This window comes from Penicillium odoratum (assembly GCF_028828045.1).
Source record: "Penicillium odoratum strain IBT 22623 chromosome Unknown utg000005l_segment0_segment0, whole genome shotgun sequence".
Lineage (NCBI taxonomy): Eukaryota > Fungi > Ascomycota > Eurotiomycetes > Eurotiales > Aspergillaceae > Penicillium > Penicillium odoratum.
The window spans coordinates 385,224-402,734 of NW_026643147.1; the positions used below are offsets into that span (position 1 = coordinate 385,224).

The 17,511-nt window shown below is 49.1% G+C and overlaps 8 protein-coding genes across 8 annotated transcripts; 3 read left to right on the top strand and 5 right to left on the bottom strand.

Moving 5' to 3' along the window:
* Positions 1 to 84: 84 nt before the first annotated feature.
* yap1 (putative bZIP transcription factor AP-1/Yap1) lies at positions 85 to 1,960 on the top strand (the record flags this gene model as incomplete). The annotated part of the gene is made up of 3 exons (XM_057139605.1): positions 85 to 555; positions 612 to 1,747; positions 1,810 to 1,960. 3 exons carry the CDS (start codon positions 85 to 87, stop codon positions 1,958 to 1,960), a joined length of 1,758 nt encoding a protein of 585 aa, XP_056993611.1.
* A 1,137-nt stretch (positions 1,961 to 3,097) lies between these two features.
* Positions 3,098 to 5,434, bottom strand: N7520_005672 (uncharacterized protein; the record flags this gene model as incomplete). The annotated part of the gene is made up of 4 exons (XM_057139606.1): positions 3,098 to 4,940; positions 4,970 to 5,081; positions 5,142 to 5,295; positions 5,426 to 5,434. The coding sequence occupies 4 exons, from the start codon at positions 5,432 to 5,434 to the stop codon at positions 3,098 to 3,100; spliced, it is 2,118 nt and encodes a 705-aa protein (XP_056993612.1).
* Positions 5,435 to 5,955: 521 nt separating this feature from the next.
* N7520_005673 (putative glutaminase) lies at positions 5,956 to 8,189 on the bottom strand (the record flags this gene model as incomplete). Its single annotated transcript, XM_057139607.1, has 2 exons — positions 5,956 to 7,697; positions 7,751 to 8,189. The coding sequence occupies 2 exons, from the start codon at positions 8,187 to 8,189 to the stop codon at positions 5,956 to 5,958; spliced, it is 2,181 nt and encodes a 726-aa protein (XP_056993613.1).
* Positions 8,190 to 9,083: 894 nt separating this feature from the next.
* N7520_005674 (putative NAD binding Rossmann fold oxidoreductase) lies at positions 9,084 to 10,107 on the bottom strand (the record flags this gene model as incomplete). Its single annotated transcript, XM_057139608.1, is given in 4 exon segments — positions 9,084 to 9,344; positions 9,362 to 9,519; positions 9,583 to 9,733; positions 9,784 to 10,107. The coding sequence occupies 4 exon segments, from the start codon at positions 10,105 to 10,107 to the stop codon at positions 9,084 to 9,086; spliced, it is 894 nt and encodes a 297-aa protein (XP_056993614.1).
* Positions 10,108 to 11,248: 1,141 nt separating this feature from the next.
* Positions 11,249 to 12,017, bottom strand: N7520_005675 (EXPERA domain-containing protein; the record flags this gene model as incomplete). Its single annotated transcript, XM_057139609.1, has 3 exons — positions 11,249 to 11,521; positions 11,578 to 11,741; positions 11,813 to 12,017. 3 exons carry the CDS (start codon positions 12,015 to 12,017, stop codon positions 11,249 to 11,251), a joined length of 642 nt encoding a protein of 213 aa, XP_056993615.1.
* A 502-nt stretch (positions 12,018 to 12,519) lies between these two features.
* On the top strand, positions 12,520 to 13,914 carry N7520_005676 (FAD-dependent oxidoreductase; the record flags this gene model as incomplete). Its single annotated transcript, XM_057139610.1, has 3 exons — positions 12,520 to 13,051; positions 13,103 to 13,481; positions 13,536 to 13,914. The coding sequence occupies 3 exons, from the start codon at positions 12,520 to 12,522 to the stop codon at positions 13,912 to 13,914; spliced, it is 1,290 nt and encodes a 429-aa protein (XP_056993616.1).
* Positions 13,915 to 14,116: 202 nt separating this feature from the next.
* Positions 14,117 to 15,920, bottom strand: N7520_005677 (AATF family protein; the record flags this gene model as incomplete). The annotated part of the gene is made up of 3 exons (XM_057139611.1): positions 14,117 to 15,623; positions 15,680 to 15,785; positions 15,854 to 15,920. The coding sequence occupies 3 exons, from the start codon at positions 15,918 to 15,920 to the stop codon at positions 14,117 to 14,119; spliced, it is 1,680 nt and encodes a 559-aa protein (XP_056993617.1).
* A 199-nt stretch (positions 15,921 to 16,119) lies between these two features.
* On the top strand, positions 16,120 to 17,449 carry N7520_005678 (Mrp/NBP35 family ATP-binding protein; the record flags this gene model as incomplete). Its single annotated transcript, XM_057139612.1, has 3 exons — positions 16,120 to 16,233; positions 16,358 to 16,493; positions 16,623 to 17,449. 3 exons carry the CDS (start codon positions 16,120 to 16,122, stop codon positions 17,447 to 17,449), a joined length of 1,077 nt encoding a protein of 358 aa, XP_056993618.1.
* Between the last annotated feature and the right edge of the window lie 62 nt (positions 17,450 to 17,511).

Here is a 17,511-nt window from a genome sequence, read left to right on the forward strand (position 1 = left end):
ACGGGCGAGAGGCCCAGTTGATATAGTCTCGCATCTTCGAGCAACCTCTATCTATTCATCAGACCCCCACCTTGCAACGCCACCATGGGTGATTTTGACCGCATGTACCCGCAAGGGCTCTACAATCTCTCCCCTGACCAGCAAGACCTTCTTATGGCTGCTCTTTCGTCCAACACGCCATCCAACAAACAATCCAGCCACACCCCGCACCAAAACCCTGAGCACAGCCCCGATCAGGCTTCTTCGAATGGCATGAGTGGTCCTCCCTCCGGGAACTTTGAAAATCCACAGTCCCATTTCAACGCTTTCGGCTACGGTGATGATGAGAGTCCATTCCTCGATTTCACACCAGAGGTAGATTTCGATTTCCCTGGTTCGGCCAATCTGATCGGGGATCTGCCTGGAGATCCCCCGTCCCACGATCATGAATCGGGAGGCAAGCGCAAGTCAATGGATGGCAAGTCAGAGGTGGACGGCGAGGAAACGGGAAAGAAGCGCCGAGAGAGTGAGGCGAAGAAGCCAGGTCGCAAGCCACTAACCTCTGAACCAACCACTGTAGGCAATCTTTCTACCGGGGAAGCTGGACGATCACGGTGACTAACTTGTAGTAGAAACGCAAGGCTCAAAATCGCGCTGCCCAGCGGGCATTCCGTGAACGCAAGGAAAAGCACTTGAAGGACTTGGAGATCAAGATGGAGGATTTGCAGAAGTCCTCTGACTCGGCCAACAAGGAAAATGGCGTCCTGCGTGCCCAAGTCGAGAGATTGCAGACAGAGCTTCGCGAATATCGCAAGAGACTCTCATGGATGACCAGCGGAAACGGTCTGTCTGCCATGAGCGCTATTCCTAATGCACACTCGCAGGGCGCCTATGGTCTGCAGAATAACGAATTCTTGTTTGACTTCCCGAAGTTTGGTGATTTGCCCGGCTCGCATCTTTTCAATGGACAGAAGAAAAATGACTTGTCCAAGCCTAAAGACATGCAGACTCGTGTGCCCGGTGTTTTGAGTCGGGAGAATCTCCATGGTCTAATTGGCGCCCCCATTGCGTCGCCCAATTCGAACTCCAGCACCCCCACAGCGACTGCGGGCTCCCAGGCAAATACTTCCAAGGGAACTCCCAACAGTAATGCTTCTACTAAGGGTCCCTATACCATCAAATCATCAACCACAACAACCCACGATAAGTCATCATCAGACTCTCCGTCATCGTCATCCGATTCGCATCACAGCCAGATGCTCTCATCGAGCGGAACCTCACCAGAACCGAGTTCGAACTCTCCGCCGGACACAAAGAACAATGAGTCTGGCTGTAGTGTTCATAACCCCATTAATGGTGAGGAATCTTTCTGTGCCAAACTTGGCATGGCCTGCGGCAACATAAATAACCCCATCCCAGCTGTACGGGAACAACAGAACAAATCAAGCAGTTTGTCTAACATTCAGCAACCCGCCATTGACGAGACTTTCGGTCTCGACTGGCTGGCTCACCAGAATGGCGGTCAGTTCGACCCAACGCTCTTTGGAGACTGGCGGGAGCCGCAGGATGCAGTGCTCTCTCAAGACTTTGGTACTTTCTTCGATGATGCCTTCCCCTTGCCAGACCTCGGCAGTCCGTCGCATAATCTCACAGAGGTGGCCACTCAGCCTCCTAAGAAGGATTTGATTTCTCAGATCGACCGCAAGCTGGAGGAAGAGGTGGTTCCGGGCGAGGACAAGACACAGATGCTGTCATGCACAAAGATTTGGTATGTGTTTTCCATTATTAATATGGCCCAAATGGTGCAGTCCACTGACTTTCTCCTTCCAGGGATCGCCTTCAATCTATGGAGAAGTTCCGCAATGGTGAAATTGATGTTGACAACCTCTGCACTGAGCTCCGTAACAAGGCTCGCTGTTCCGAGGGTGGTGTGGTCGTGAATCAGAGGGATGTTGATGACATCATGGGCCGCACGAAGTAGTCCCACAACGGGCCCAAATTTATCACGGTCATTGCCCGAACAATTACATTCACGACTCATGCTCAAACTGTACCACGTTATTACTACTCATACCCACCATCGAAATGTCCTTTGAAAACCATACGGCGTCATGAACACGGCCAGGTGAAAACCAAAGAGGAAATACTGGCGAACCTGCACTTACTGCGTGGAAATTCAAATTCATGTCTGGCGGCCTATTTGCCTCCCCTTTGGAGTTTATTATTTTCCTTTTCCTAAATGATTTAAATCTCTGGTTCATGGCAATCGTGCCTTCCAGTCCTTTCTTGATTTCCGATTTCACCACACCTGGTGATCATCGAGTTACGGGAGGTTTATAATTGAAATTTGTGACTCAATCCACAGAATTGATTTGGGATGGCTTGCGCTCTTTAATTTTACCTTTTGATATCTACTTGTACACAATTCCAGTCTCATTACTGCCTTTCAAAGCAAGAAAGCTCCAGGTTCTAGTTGAAAACCTTACCTATAGCAAGGCACTTATCACTTATCACAGGCCGCATGTATTTCTACTCCAGGGCTTCAAGGTGTCATGCTCCTACTTTAGAGCCTAGTACGTACCTCTTCTACAAATCATAAGGATCATTGACGATTGAGAACTTGACCGTGTAACTTTCCACACACGAGCAAGAATTGAAGCTGTAAAGGGTATCGATGTTGGTCTCTTCGAGGAAGAACTAGAGTACAAAGAAAAAGAGGAAAAGCGGGCATGAAAGGGAGAAAGGGGGTTATGGAGTTATTTTTCAGATTTTTGGGGTTTTAGCGTTCTTTTTGCTTGCATCTTCCAGTCTCTCAGAGGCCTGCCTAAAAACTGCGATTCTTCATCCAGAAAGTGCACTTTCTTAACTCGACATGGTGGAAGGAAGAATAAGGCATCTGGAAAGATCGCGAGGTTAATAATATCTCGCTCAGGCAGAAACTGGTAAACATAGATAGGGGAATTTAAAAATGTTCCATGAGAAAATGAGAAAAAAGGCACGAAGAGTTAAAATGCGAAAAGAAGTCGGCAGGGAATCAACATGAAAACTGGAGGAAACACCTCTATCAGCTCAATGAAAAGGCTTAGATAAAGGCGGCAGGAAACAAGCATCTCATCAATCAAGCATCGCCGGAGGCAGCGGGCTTAGACTTGGGCTTGTCACTGGAGTGGGTTCCGGTAGGATTAGAGTCCTTGTAGGAACCTCGCCCACCACGGCCGCCGCGGCCACCACCACCACCACGACCGCCACGACCGCCACGGCCACGGCCTCCTACACTTCCTTGGTTATCACTGTCACTTGCAGTGGCACTGTTGCGGGAGGGGCCCCATCCGCCGGCGCCATGGCTGACACGGCTGGGGTGTGGGTTGTACCACGAGAAGGGATTCTTGGCTCGAGGCTGATCTTTGTAGCGGTCCAATACAGACTTGGCATCAAGGTGTGTACGGAAGATTACAGCATAGTTCCTGCCTCCAATCTTCTCGAAATCCGCGACCTTGGAAATCTCTTCCGCGGTCAGTTGCTCCCGGACAGCCTGCTCGCTTTCGACACCTTTCACGAAGAGGCCTGTCTTCTCACTGTGAGTAGTGGGGGAGTCGGTATCGGTATGGGTTCCACCGTTGGTGTCGGCGGCAGCCTTATCCTCGCCAGCAGGTTTGGCCGAAGCTGCAGCCGACTGCTGTGGGGTCGAAACCTTGGGAACGACCGGAGCGGGAGATGCGCGAGCAGACTGACCCTTGGGCTGGGCTTGCTGCTGACCAGGAGCAGGAGCACGAGCGGGGGGAGCCTGGCCAAACTGGGGAGTAACAACGGGGCGGCCAGCTCCAGTAGGGGCAGGAGAAGCAGTGGTCACGGGCAAAGCCGCGGCGACAGTCTGGGGAGCACCACCAACAGCAGGCTTGCCACTGCGGTGGGCGAAGTTGAATCCCTGGGCCCGCATCTCAGTCGCGATCCGTCCTGCTTCAATCTCCAAAACCAAGTAACCGAATGCGGCATCTGCAAGATTGAAATTCCACATGTTCTTGAAGGCGCTTTCGTCCACCTGACCTCCACCAGTGCCGGCGGCAACGGGGCCGCCGAATGGGTTACCACCGCTAGCAACGGAGGGCATCTTGGTGACGACATTCAGAGCATTGTCAAGCAAAGTCTTCTGAGCATCATTGGAAGAGATTGCAGCCTCGACCTCACCACGGACAGTCTCCCAGACATCGTTGAAAGACGCCTTGGAAGCAGCGAGTTTGCCACGATAGTGATCCAGCGAGGGGTTGACCGAGAACTCGTTGTAGGATGATCCATAGCGGAAGTGAAGACCAGCAGAAATCGAAAAGTCGGCCTTTAGGGTAACAGAAAGTTGGTTCAACATGCCCTCGCGAGCGGGCGAGGCATGGGTGACAAAGATACGGGTCTCGGATGGGTCGTAGACGCGGTTGGCGGTGTCGATCAGTTCACCCATCTGCAGCAGTGTAGTCCACATAGTGCCTTGGCCACCAGCAATAGTTGTCTTGCCCTCGCCGTTATCAAAAAGCTTATGCATGACCACCGCACCACCAAGACCCAGCAAACGGAGCTTCACACCGCCAATGTCTAGCAGTCTCGAGTTGGCCTCGTCAATAATGTGCAGCTTATCAACTTTGTATTCTCCCGATCGGAACTTCTCCAACACACGAACATCCTCACAGGCACCCCAGACTGTGTAGACCGGGACGTCAAGAGTGATGCGCTTGTCAAGCAGCATCGACAATTCGGAGAGGGGCAACTGATCCGGGGTGAAACGCTGCTTAATAGACTGTTGGGGAGGAACTTGTGCGATAGCTCGCTTCACGCCTTCAGGTAAGAGAGGGGGGAATATTGAGCGACATGCTTGAGAGTTCTGCAAGTGAGCCACGAGGTTAGCTGAGTCCAGATTACAATTTCGGTGGTCGGTTGACGCAAGTGTTGTTCTCGCGTCGGGCAGCAAAAAACGCCTCACTATAACATCTGATGTTACACTTACTTGTCTGCAATCCGCTCCAATGAAGTGTCGTCATAAAAACCAAAGTCGCCAGTGTGGATGATGTGGTCGGCGCGGGCCTGTCTGGCCAGGTCATTCAGAGACTTCAAGTTTCCTATATCACCGAGCCCAATTAGCCTCACATTCAGGGTCATGTAACTTCATTTATGCGTACCTCGGACATCAGCAATGCAAAGAATCCGGGTGGGCCCGTTCTGAATCACTCGTCCATTGTTAGGTAGGAGCGGCGTCGCTCCAGGTGGCGGGCCCGCCTGGGGCGCACCGTTCGCGAGGGGATAGCCTTGGGGACCGAAGTTGTGAGGGCGGGGCTAGATAGAACGCGACGTCAGTCAAATATATCCGAAATTGGGTCATGGGGTTGCAAGCTCTGGATCGGAAGCTGGACTGACAAGTCCGCGGCCGGAGAGGGGAGATGGATTTGAGGGGCCAGTAACTTACAGAAGCCATGAGTGGAAGGGGGAATGAAGAGGGGGGATTAAGTAGAGGATAGGGTGAGATGGAAAGGAGGGAGGGGAAGTAAGAAAAAGACACAAAGATGGATTCAGTCGAAGGACAAAAAGCAGATCAGATTCACTTGCGCATGAAGCAACAGGCGTGACATGGGAGATTAGGTAAGCCACCCCTGGCGACTCACAACATTTCTCCCTTTTGGGATCTCAAGTATAAGTTATAACCATTTACTTGAATTACAGGGAGTTTGATTTTGGATTTCATATACAGTAGCTAGGGAATTGAGAGATTATCTTGAGTATCCTGTTTTTCAAGTTTCTGATTTGTTTCGTGATGGCATATTGCCCAAAGAACGAAAATTCGATTTGTACTAACGCAGAATCCAACGAATCTTTTGAGACCCCGATTGTATTCATTTTCAAATGATACCTAACTAGGTTCTGGCCAGCAAGCGGGAGCTTGGTCAGTTTGGTGTTATTGTAGAAAGTATGTACTAGAAACCATCATAGCTGCAATCTTCAATCCATTTCGGCCTGAAGCACAAGCTCGACGCCATGGTCCTTAACCACCTGCACCATACTCATCTTTTTACTCGACTTATGAGTAACTGACAGAGACTGCATCGAAGCCGGACCGTTCAAAGCCAAGATCGCAAAGTGTCCACCAACAGTCGGTCGTGCTCGACACAGGATTGGAACCCCAGCCTCATTTCCATGCGCAGATGTTGCCACGTAACGGTCAGAGAATGGCCAGTTATGCTTGCCATTTGTCATGAAGGCCCATAGGTCATCTACAAACTCATCTCGTGTATCTTCATTGAATGTACCAGCCAACCACATGTTCCAGTCTGACTTTGCCCAGTCCTGCCGGTTGTCGAGTGGGACGCCGTATTCTCCGCGGACTGAGGTGGAGAAGAATTCGTTGCTCATTTCATATGCAGCACGAGGGAAGGTTTCTAGTCCAAGTAACATGTCTGGGAGAATGTTGTACGGTGTCTTCCATGAGTCTGGGAAATCGGGATATTCGAGCACAAAGTGGGTCTGCTCCTCATCTGTGCCTAGACCCTGAGTGAAGAATAGATCGGCATATTCATCACCGATTCGGGAGTAGTAGTCTATACCACTCAGTTTACCAAATGCCTTGATCCCCACAGTTGCCTTGATGGCCAGGTTCGTTTCATTGGGCAGGGGCCCAGCGGCATCGTTAGAAGATAATTGATTAGCCATGTTGATTGTGTTATCGATCAAATAATCGGCGTATTGCTGAAAAATGCCAGTGTATTGATCAGACCAGTCCGTATCACCCGTGGCCTGCGTGTAGGCGAGGGCTAGAATGAGTAGATTCCCACACTCCTCAATCGGCATTTCCTCCGCTTTCTGATCATCATGACCAATAGCATGAGGATAGTGAGTGCCCAGGTCATGGATGGCGTATGGAAGATGCCAGCGGCCCGCATCAAGATATTTCATTACTGGCTCAAGCAACAATCGGATCCAATCCGGGTCAAGGACCCAGTATATGGGGAATGCTGGCATGATGATATCGATGGTGTTTATATTTCCATCGCTGGAGAGCTCCTTAATAAATGCCAGTACTTGGTCAGTGTCAAGAGAGTCATTGGGGATTGTTAAATCGATTCCTCCGAATGCCTGTCGAGTCGACAGAGCGACAATGTCCGCGTACTTTGGGCCGGCTGCAGCGGTCGCAAAGGTATTTAATTCGCGATCAAACTCTAAGGACTCCCAATAGGCATCCTCGTAATCATTGAAAAAAAAGGAAAGGGCCTCGTGGGTTGTGGGATACTCCGCCCGGTAGTACCCAGTGTATGCTACTCCCAAGTAGTTGATGGCCTCTTTTCTCTCGTAGCCCACAGCAAAGTTGACGGAAGCCTCACCAATGACAGTACCCAAGTCGTGTGCCAGAGCTATAACGCTTCCATGGGACCAGGTTGTGTCTCCCGTAGATAGATCTCCATGCTTCGTAAAATGTCCTCGCACAGCCTTAGGCTCTCCTGCGAGCGCAGAGAGCGAGCTCACATTTCCTGGGCGAGATGCCAGAATAACCTGACCCCAAAGCGCCATATCATTCCCCTCGTCATAGGTCGCAGCACCTTCCACCGAAAGCGAGTGAATAGCGAGATCATCGTGCTCTTCAAAGTCTCTTCCCGAGCGACATTCTCGACCCGTCCATTTTCCATCAATGTCAGAGTAAATCTGGATATCCTGACCATGCGACCTTGTGACTTCGACCGTCAAGTAACCTAACGTATGCCCATTAGATCATCTAAAAAGAAACCAGCATTGTATGACTTACTGAAAGGAAGTGACTGGCGCAGGTAGTTTGAGGGTGAAACAGGTGAAAAGAAGTCCAGAGTGAACGACACAGGTCCTGCCGTGAGCTCGAAGATTGAGTGGGTAGCAGTGAACTCCGTATGGCGCACCTTTGCCGGGCGAATACGACTGGCCTCCAAGTCAGGAACACCCATCAAACCATACGCTTGGCCATCTACGCGCACAATAACAGACCATCCAAGCTCCTGACCCGCCCAGAACTGAGAATCGGCATAAGGCAGTCGGTGCACACGATCACCAGGCATCCATGTTGACAAGTAAGGATTGCGAACCGCGAGTGGATAAGACGGTGGCAAGACTGGGTGATGAGTGATCTTGCTTTGCTCTCTTCCACCGGAACCCCCGCAAATCGATGTGCAGAGGAAACCCAGTCCTAGTAATCTCGGGAGCTCGAATCGCATGTTGTCGAGTTGACCGCTTAAAGCTCAGTGTGTTCGACCATACGGGCGCTTCGACGGAAACTCCCAAAGAGAAAGAACGCAAAAACAGCAAAGGGAATTACAAATCAAAGTGAGAAGTTAGAGTGATGGGGATTAATGAGGGGTTCAGGAGTTCGAAGGGAAGAATGCCCCCTTGAGCTTCAAGGCCGATCACAGGTCGGGGAATGGGTAAATTCCCCCACACCATCACCTCATCATGGCGGAGCTGATCGCCATGCACGATCATCAAGAAAACAAGTGAGGTGGGTCTCGTTTCACCAACCCCAAGTCTAGCCAAGCTTGCGACGATCAAATAGCGTTTGCGGGGCTTGCAACGTAAGCCTCCGTACGGAGGACCAAGACAGTCTCCTACCTAGTCTCCTATCTAGTCTCTTACTTAGTATCCTTCGCAATCTCCTCCTTAGTATCCTACCTATTATCCTATGTACTAAGTAAAAGAGGGGCAGACTGAAATCAAAGCTGGAGGAAAGGAAGAAAGGGAAGCAGTAGAGAGGGCGCGCTAGGCCTAAACCAGATCCTCATTCAACAAATGATAATTACTCCTCTACTAGTACTTATTTAAGTATTCCCTTTCTTGCCAATAAGTACTCTATACATAATTGAATATGGGTTTAGGACTATATCTGTGGATGTCTGAGTACAATACAATACAGTAAATCATTAGCAAGAGCGGCGACCTTCATTTATGCAATTCACCAATATTGGCCACATGATACCTGTGGTCTACAGCAGACTCCAAACGGCCAGTGCACGGCATTAACGAATCTAGAGCGTATCTGTCATATTTCACGTTTGTCTCTTGAGTATTGATATCATTGCATTTATCCAAGTGTAAGCAGTAAGGGATATCTTCCTTTATAGCTGAGCTTTCTCAATTCGACGACCAATCTCATCAAAGTGAATCTGCTTTCCAGTGACCAGCGCCTCCTGAAGATAAGCACCAATCCCAACCGCCTTGACAGCATTGCTTAACTTCATAGGAAGCGGAGTATTGTCCAGGCATGCAGCAGTGACATCGTTTGCCTTTTGCACAAAGGCAGGACCAAAACGATCCCTGAAGTTAGAAGGGACCTCACGAGTGATACCACCACCATGGTAGTAATTGACGTGACTGCGCTGGGGTTATTATTAACAGCCAACTTTCCCTCCGTACCAATAATCTCCGTGGTATCCTCTTGTCCATGAGCCATCATCCTCGAGCAGTAGTATTTAGCGATCTTGCCATTCTGGAACTCGACAATACCAAGAGAATTATCGCAATCCTTCTGCTTCTTCAGCTCTGTTTGAACGGCTGTAAGTCCATTGCAGATATACTTTTGGGGATCATGTCATCTCCGAAGAACCAGAGTGTCACAAGTCTGGCTGCGGATAATCGAAGGTCTTCCGATGAGTCCCTGTTCGACCTTGCGGTATGCCTCGCGGTATGAATCGTCGAAACGCCGAGAGAAGCCGCGCATCATTTTCAGGTGAGACTTCTTCTTGGCGGCGTTCACTGCAGCTTTGCACTACTTCAGCGTTAGTCAAATGAACAATGGTCTAATAGATAAATACCTACCAGGTCGATGTGAATTGATAGAGGCTTCTCGCACAAAACGTGCAACTCAACATCGATGGCTTTGATGACTTGATCGGCATGGACCGAAGTAGCGGTGCCTATGGCCACAGCTTGAAGACCAGGATGCTTGAGCATTTCATTGTAATTATCGTACAGAGTGACCCTGTGAGGCTCCAGATTCACTCTTCCCCAGGCAATCTCAGTGGGGTCGGGAGAAAAAGCGGCGACGAGTTCGGCGCAGGGGCGCTGGAGGAAGTTCGTAGCGTGGAACTTGCTAACTCGGCCAAGTCCCGCCATACCAACTTGTAGCTTTGGGATTCCCATGGTTTGTGTAATTTGGATAATAAAAGGAAAGGTGAAAGTCTAGTTGAATATGTTCTTCAATGTGAGTTGCATCGTCGTATCAAGGGGTTTAAATAATCCAGTCAGGAGCTGCGATATTCACCTCTTGATTGGGATACAGGAAAGTATTCCTGTCTCAATGTTGAAAATAGTGAATATTCATACAACTTACGGAAAGAATTCCCAAGTCCGCTCAAAGTGGCAGGTTTCTTCCCCGCAAACCCATCCACTTCCCCGCATCCCATGGCTTTCCTATTCATAATTTCTCTCGTTTGATTCCATCTCAGTTCTTGGGTAGTAATTTTCTCCGTTCACATATGTCTGCACTGTAAAGAATCTGACTTGCGGCGGGATCGTACATCTGGATAACTGTGGATGATTGTTTGCTGATCAATTCATCTAGTCACCGGTGTCGGGGTCGGGGTAAGCTGCTTGTGGATTCTTCGGATGAGAGATGCTAAATGCTTTTAATGCTTTTGCTCGACATCTAAAATGTATGCACTCCATCTCAGACGGTCAAACATGGTTTAACCAGTTATGGTAGGCGATATTCACAAAGCATGTCAACATTGTGGGATTGCCGGAGTCCAATGCGATCGCATTAAAGTCAGATTTCGCTGTGGATTAGCTTTGCCCAAGAATGAGGATATTGCACTTCCAGATCAATAAAGCTGGCCGCGACTACATGGAAAAGGTTGATGATATTCCCAGTTTCAAAAGTGAATTAGTAAATTTGGTAGTTCGCTTCCACGATGAGACTCCAGAAATCCTCAATACTCGGGCCGAGAATACCCTCTTCACTGCACGACACAGTCTGGTTGCTTTTAAGCTCCCTTGTATACAAGTCTAAGTTTTTCTAATTGACTTATCCAAAGTGGGCTGGGTGCTTCGACGTCGCAGTGATCAAGAAGCTGCAGAGGCGCTTCTCCATGATATACATTCGAGAACAGGATGGAATATGGATTTATTGGTTCAATTACTGCGACGGCAGTGGCAAGATGAAGTGTAATCGAACAAAAGTCACGTTGAAGCCTTATATCCTCTTTTTAATGGAGCGAACAGTGGACTGTCGAAACGATTCCACCATTGCTAAATAGCTTTGATAGATACAATCTATCGATAATTAGCGATTTTGGATACCAGAGACTTCATTGTTCTTACAGGCAGGAATAAAAATCCAAAAGGCATTCAGGAAGATAAAGTATCCCCAATAGTAGTAGCTTTCGGGGCGAGAATAACACCTCCCATGATACAATTCCTCTGTCATGCTCGTCGCATAATACAGGATATCGCCATAGAGCTGGCCCATAGAAACGAGAATCTGTATCGGATGGCGATGTGGGGACTTGGCAACAATTGACCATGCTGTTAGGTAAGAAAGAGGACCCCATGCAAACTGCAAGCCCTTAGCAACGAACAACCCAGAGAGAATCAAGATTCATGTATACGTACCGCTGTTATCGACTCCATACAAAGCACGAATGGCTCCATCGTCATGTATCGCGAATCAGCTTTGGCATATTCCTTCCATAGCTGACCACCAAGATCCATCATACGAGGCATTGTCCTGTGGTTATATACAAAATACCCTTCTAGAAGAAAGTGTATGCATCCAGCTATCGATTAATTGCATCAGCCCAGCTCAGTGATGCTTCGCAAATTCTCATGATAGGGGACAGTAGCATACTGAAGACAAACCATCCAACTAGAATCTTGTCCTCACGAGACAATATCGGCTTTTGCCATTTTAAGATGGCAGAGATAAGACCAATAATGCTGAGCGTTGCAAGGGAGAAAGTTCCCAGGAGCTCGGGGACACTCATTGTGTTGGCGACATAGCCAATAGGATTTATGTCTGGGGGATAAAAAGGGTGGGCTAGAATCTCCGTCATGTTGACCATAACAAACAACAGGACAACCACACCCCTTTAAATCAAACACTGACTGGAGACTGACAGAGGAACTTAGATGAAATATCTCTTAGTTTACCTATGCTTGAGATCAAAATATTTAAGATATGAATGTTAATGTGTTATAGATCCTCTATCTTAATGGCCAATCAGCGCATGGATTACTCGGATGAGGTTGGTCCGACATGGCGTGTAGACAGGGCCTAGCGGATCATATTACAACCACCAATAAAATGCTAGCAGTTACTAGGCAACTATAAGACAGGATTCAGTTTGGGGCATCCGGCATGGCGTGAAGATGGAGACTTGTCACTAGATACTTTTCATATACAAAATACCAGGGGCAGGAGCTCGGTCGAATTCAACGCAAGGGGAAAGCTAGGATGAGGGAATTGCTATCTATCGTTTCATGATAAAAGAATGCCGATTGGCGAATTTGCGTATCATGTGCTAAGATTAGATTCCTGATTCCTGATATGAACACATGTGTAACTTGCCATCCCCGCTTGACCCCGCTAATATCAACATGACGATTGACATCCCTTCTAAGCTCAACGTTGCTATCGTAGGAGGTGGAATCGCTGGCCTTGCAGCTGCTGCATTTCTTCGAAACCAGCCCCAATTTAATGTGACTGTCTACGAACTCCGAAGCGAAGACTGGAAGGAGTCATCTGCAGCACTCGGACTCCAAACAAATGGCACCTCTATCGTCGAACAACTAGGCATCACGAGACAAGAGGTCCGCGGGGACACAGGCTTAGGATATCGGACATATAATATCTATGAAGAGCTGATGAGCACAGGCCGAGTGGCTTTTCGCCCAGACGGAGAGACCGGGTTTTGGTTCGTGCATCGACAGGATTTGAAGGATGCACTTTTACGCCGAGTCACTGGTATACATGGAGAGGGTGAACCTATCCAAGTAGTTTATGACAGTCATATTGTGGAAATTGATCCGGCACTGGGGATTTTGAAGCTCGTAGACGGACACTGTATCGAGGTGGATCTGATCATCGGTAGGTCGCAGGGCTCAAACACATGATTATTGATGGCTAACTTGCTCCCAGGCGCTGACGGTATTCATTCCAAAGTCCGTGAAGCTGTTATTCCATCTTCGCACCCAGACCCTTCCTTGTGTGGGCTCTGCGTGTACCGCTTTGTCGTGCCAATGGATACTCTCCGAGATGCGAACGGGAGAATGCCAGATATACTTACCCTCGAAGAAGGCAACTTTGTAGTCATCATTGCTGCTGGCGACAAGGGAAATCGGAACATGGTAATATATCCATGCCGCGAGCTTCAGCTCATGAACTTTGTCTGTGGCGTCCCAGACACAAGCCCTCGCGTCTTAGCTCAGATCAAATGCACTGGTAGTCATGAGAGCCTGGTGAATGACATGCTCGAGGAATTCGCAGGGTTTCCAGACTGGCTCTTGCAAATTTTCAGGTGAGTGGTAAGTTCCAACCCTTGGGTGCGCCTGGACTGACAACTCCGAACCAGTCGTACCAAATTGATTGAACCCTTCCCTGTGCTCGATCAGAAACCTCTTCCCACATACGTGAAGGGCCGCACAATGCTGATTGGCGATGCTGCTCATGCTATGGCACCGTATCAGGCGCAAGCAACAAATCAAGCACTTGAGGATGCTGAAGGTCTCAACGTGATACTTGCGGATGCTTCTAGTCGTGATAGTATCCCAGGTCTCCTGAAGCTATGGGATAACATCCGCCGACCACACGCTTCGGTAGTTCAGAGCGACTCTCGTGATTCACAGGCCAAGCTTTCGACGACAAAATCGAGTGATGCATTTCTGAAATTTAAGCCTTACGTGCCTATGAAGGAAATACTCACTCGGATTTCAGCACAAAGCACGGGTTAGGTTATATCAAAGAGGGCTTTGGGGATGAAATAAAGTGACATTGCCATAGGGGGTAGTATACAAATCAGAATATTTATTTCTAATAAAGTATTGTTTACGATGTAAATTCACTGGGCTCAAGTTCATTTTTGTATGCCACATGCGTGGTCTTCGACTATGCCAGACAACTGTACATAAATCATATAGTACAAACTGCTGATATCTAGTTCCGGAACAGCTTCAAGCCACCTTCTTCGCGGTCTTCATCGCTTTCCATGTCACTACCACTCTCATCTCCTTCGCCTAACAATCCACTGGCGGTCTTGCCCAGCAAGGAAGCGAAGAATTCGTCTCGAGCACGAACAGTCCATGAGCCACGGTCCTCGGGAGCCATAAAGTTTTGAAGCTTCTCATGAACATTGAAACGCATCTTACGACCCTTAGAAGCGCGGGTATCAACATTTTCGCGCTTGACTTTGTCGTTGCGCATGCCAGTGATTGGATGGATAGGGAGGCGAGAAGGAAGTTGAGTGTCGAGGCCACCAGTCATTGCATCGGATGACATGCGTTGCTCGACGAGTTCACGAAGGAGAGATTGGTAGAAGACTGTGTCGTCATAAACGGGTTCGGGAGCTTCGGTCGAGCTGCCGTTGGACTGGCGGGCACGCTTGGATGAACGATCACCAATTTCAGTAGCAACGTGGGCATCAAGAACAGCGGTGATAGACTGCTTAGATCCAGAGCCAAGAAGCTTGCCTCTAGCATTGGGGAGTGAGGTGGAGGTGCCTCTGACCTTGGAAGACCACTTGTCCAGGGTAGAGCGACGGTGTGCAAGCGACTCGGACTCGAGATCGGCCATGCGCTCCCAAAGTAAAGCAGATTTAGTAGTAGGGATGATAGGCGAGGGTCTCTTGCGCTTTTTGCTACCATCTTTAGAGTGAGCGTCGGCAAGTGCATTGCGCAGTTCCTCCAGAGTAGACCAGAGGGCAAGAGCGGCCGACTCGGCAGATTTTATCGCTTCCTCATCAGCTTCACCATGTTCGTCGCTTCCTGCATCTTTCTCACCCGCAACTAATGCAGACATTTCGTTGATTGCTCCCAAGCCTTTCTGCAACTTGATACGTGTGTTCAAAAGTGCGTCAAACGTGGTACGTTGCTCCTTGACAGCCTTTCCCTTGGCAGCATCTGCCTTCGCGGCTTGCGAGATGGTGGCAGCGATTGTTTTCTGATCAGAAGCCATCAGTCTCCTCAGTTCTTCCCGATCATCTGAGGCAGCCCCGGATCCGGAATGGACTTTGGTATTGCGCTTTTTCTTGGCGACCGCAACCTCATCATCTTCGCTCTCATCCTCCATCCCATCTTCTACCTCCTCGTCGAAAACATCATCATCGTCGTCCTCCGAGTCATCCTCCTCCTCACTGTCTTCATCGACGTTTGAATCCGAGTCTGCAAAATCGGAATCAGATTGGCTGTCCATGGAATTCTTTCGCTGGGTTTTTGGGAGGGTCTTCTGCTGCTTGGCGCCACTCTCAGATTGTTCGGACGCGTCGGAGTCGTCGTCGTCAAGTCCCAGTGAGCCGTCTGAGCCGGCATCGGAGTCGTCTTCATCGTCGGTATGCGCCGCAAATGGATCATCGTCGCTGTCGGCCTCAAGGGCATCTCTGCTGACGCGCTCGCCAGCATATTGCTTTCCTAATCTGACGGGGTCCTGCTTCCGAAGTTTTCCCTTACTATTGCCTCTAATTAGTATTCATTAATTCTCTGCGAGAAAGAGATCAAATCATACCCAACGGCCTCATAATGCTCTCTTCCAGCGTTCACATCTGAAGGTTGTCCTGCACCATCCTCGTCGCTAGAAGGGCCATCGTTTTCAAGATCCTCCGGATCAAAATCTAAGTACTCGGTCAGATCACGGTGCGCCACACTGGCAAAAAAATGAAAGATGTTCTGTCTGACATACCCTTTGGAGTAGGATCCTCCAGATCAGCAAGCTGATCAGCCAGTGAGCGTGTCTTGCTAGGAGCCATACTGTGTGATGTAGCTTGGAGAAATCCCAGGTCGCTGCGACTTTTTTTTTGTTTTTCCGTTATCCGGGGAATCTGTCCTATTATGGAATAACTCCGGTCTAAAAAGCGAAGCGGTCTGTTTACACAGCGCGGTGTCGATATCTGCCGGCAGAATCACCTGTCATTATCTGCGGTGCCTCAGTCATCACTTTACATCAAGATGTCCTTGGTATTTGTACCAATTGCTAACATGTTTGCCTTACCAGCGGGTGGTGTCACCATCCGAAGGCTATTCTCCACGTCTAGTCGAGCTCTCTCGCATGACAATCCTCTGGTGGGTACATTGTATTGAACCCTGAATATGCTGCTCTCGGTGCACATGTCTATCAATGCATTTTTGATACTATATACTCAAACGGTTGCCGGGTTTATGAATTATACTTCTAACTTTGCAATAGGGTCTTCCAAAGTCGGGTACACCACCAACTTTCCGGAGTCGCCGGGGAATGCCTGAGAAACGCAAGATTCGGGATGTTAAGAAAGTGGTTGCTGTCTCTTCAGCCAAAGGAGGCGTAGGGAAGTCAACGGTTGCTGGTGGGTGACTCTTATCTCGTTAATGCCATACAATCTACATATGCCACATCATGATCTCCAATTCAAAGATACGCCACAAGGTCTTAGAGCATACGGTCCTAGGTATAGAGAAAGCTAAATAAATTTTAGTCAATCTCGCCCTGTCTTTTGCCCGTCGAGGAATTCGAACCGGTATTCTGGATGCTGACATCTTTGGCCCGTCAATTCCGACCTTGCTTAACCTCTCAGGCGAGCCTCGCCTTGATGAAAGTGAGTTACATACAACTGGCACAACCAAGTCCCATGCTGATACAATCTTAGACAACTGTCTGGTTCCCCTCACGAACTATGGTCTTAAATCGATGTCAATGGGATATCTCCTCCCACAAACCCAGTCCGATGACCCTTCAGGAGAAGTGCCCATGGACACAACCCCAATCTCTTGGCGAGGACTGATGGTAACGAAAGCCATGCACCAACTTCTTCATTCAGTCTCATGGGGTCCACTGGACGTCCTCATTTTAGACCTCCCACCAGGTACCGGCGACGTCCAGCTCACAATTAACCAAGAAATCATCATCGACGGTTCAGTGATCGTCACAACACCACAAGATATTGCCCTCCGCGACGCCGTCCGTGGATTCGGCATGTTCAAGCGTATGGAAGTTCCTGTCCTCGGTATGGTCCGCAACATGGCCTATTTCGCCTGTCCCAACTGCGGCCACCAGACCCGGATTTTCTCGCACGGAGACGGCGATCATTCTCATGGTGAAAGCCGTGGTGTTCTGGCACAGTGCAAACGTCTAGGTGTTGATTTCCTCGGTGATATCCCTCTTGACGCCAAGGTATGCGAAGATGCCGACCGCGGAATGCCAACTGTTGTGGCGGAGGAATCGGTAGAACGGAGCGCCCGGCGCCAGGCCTTCTTGGATATTGCAGAGCAAGTCGCGCACAAGATCGGTCTAGACTGGAAGTGATCTATCAACTTTCACAAGTCTTGTTTTCCGTAGCACGGTTTATCTTGTACACTACGGGTGGA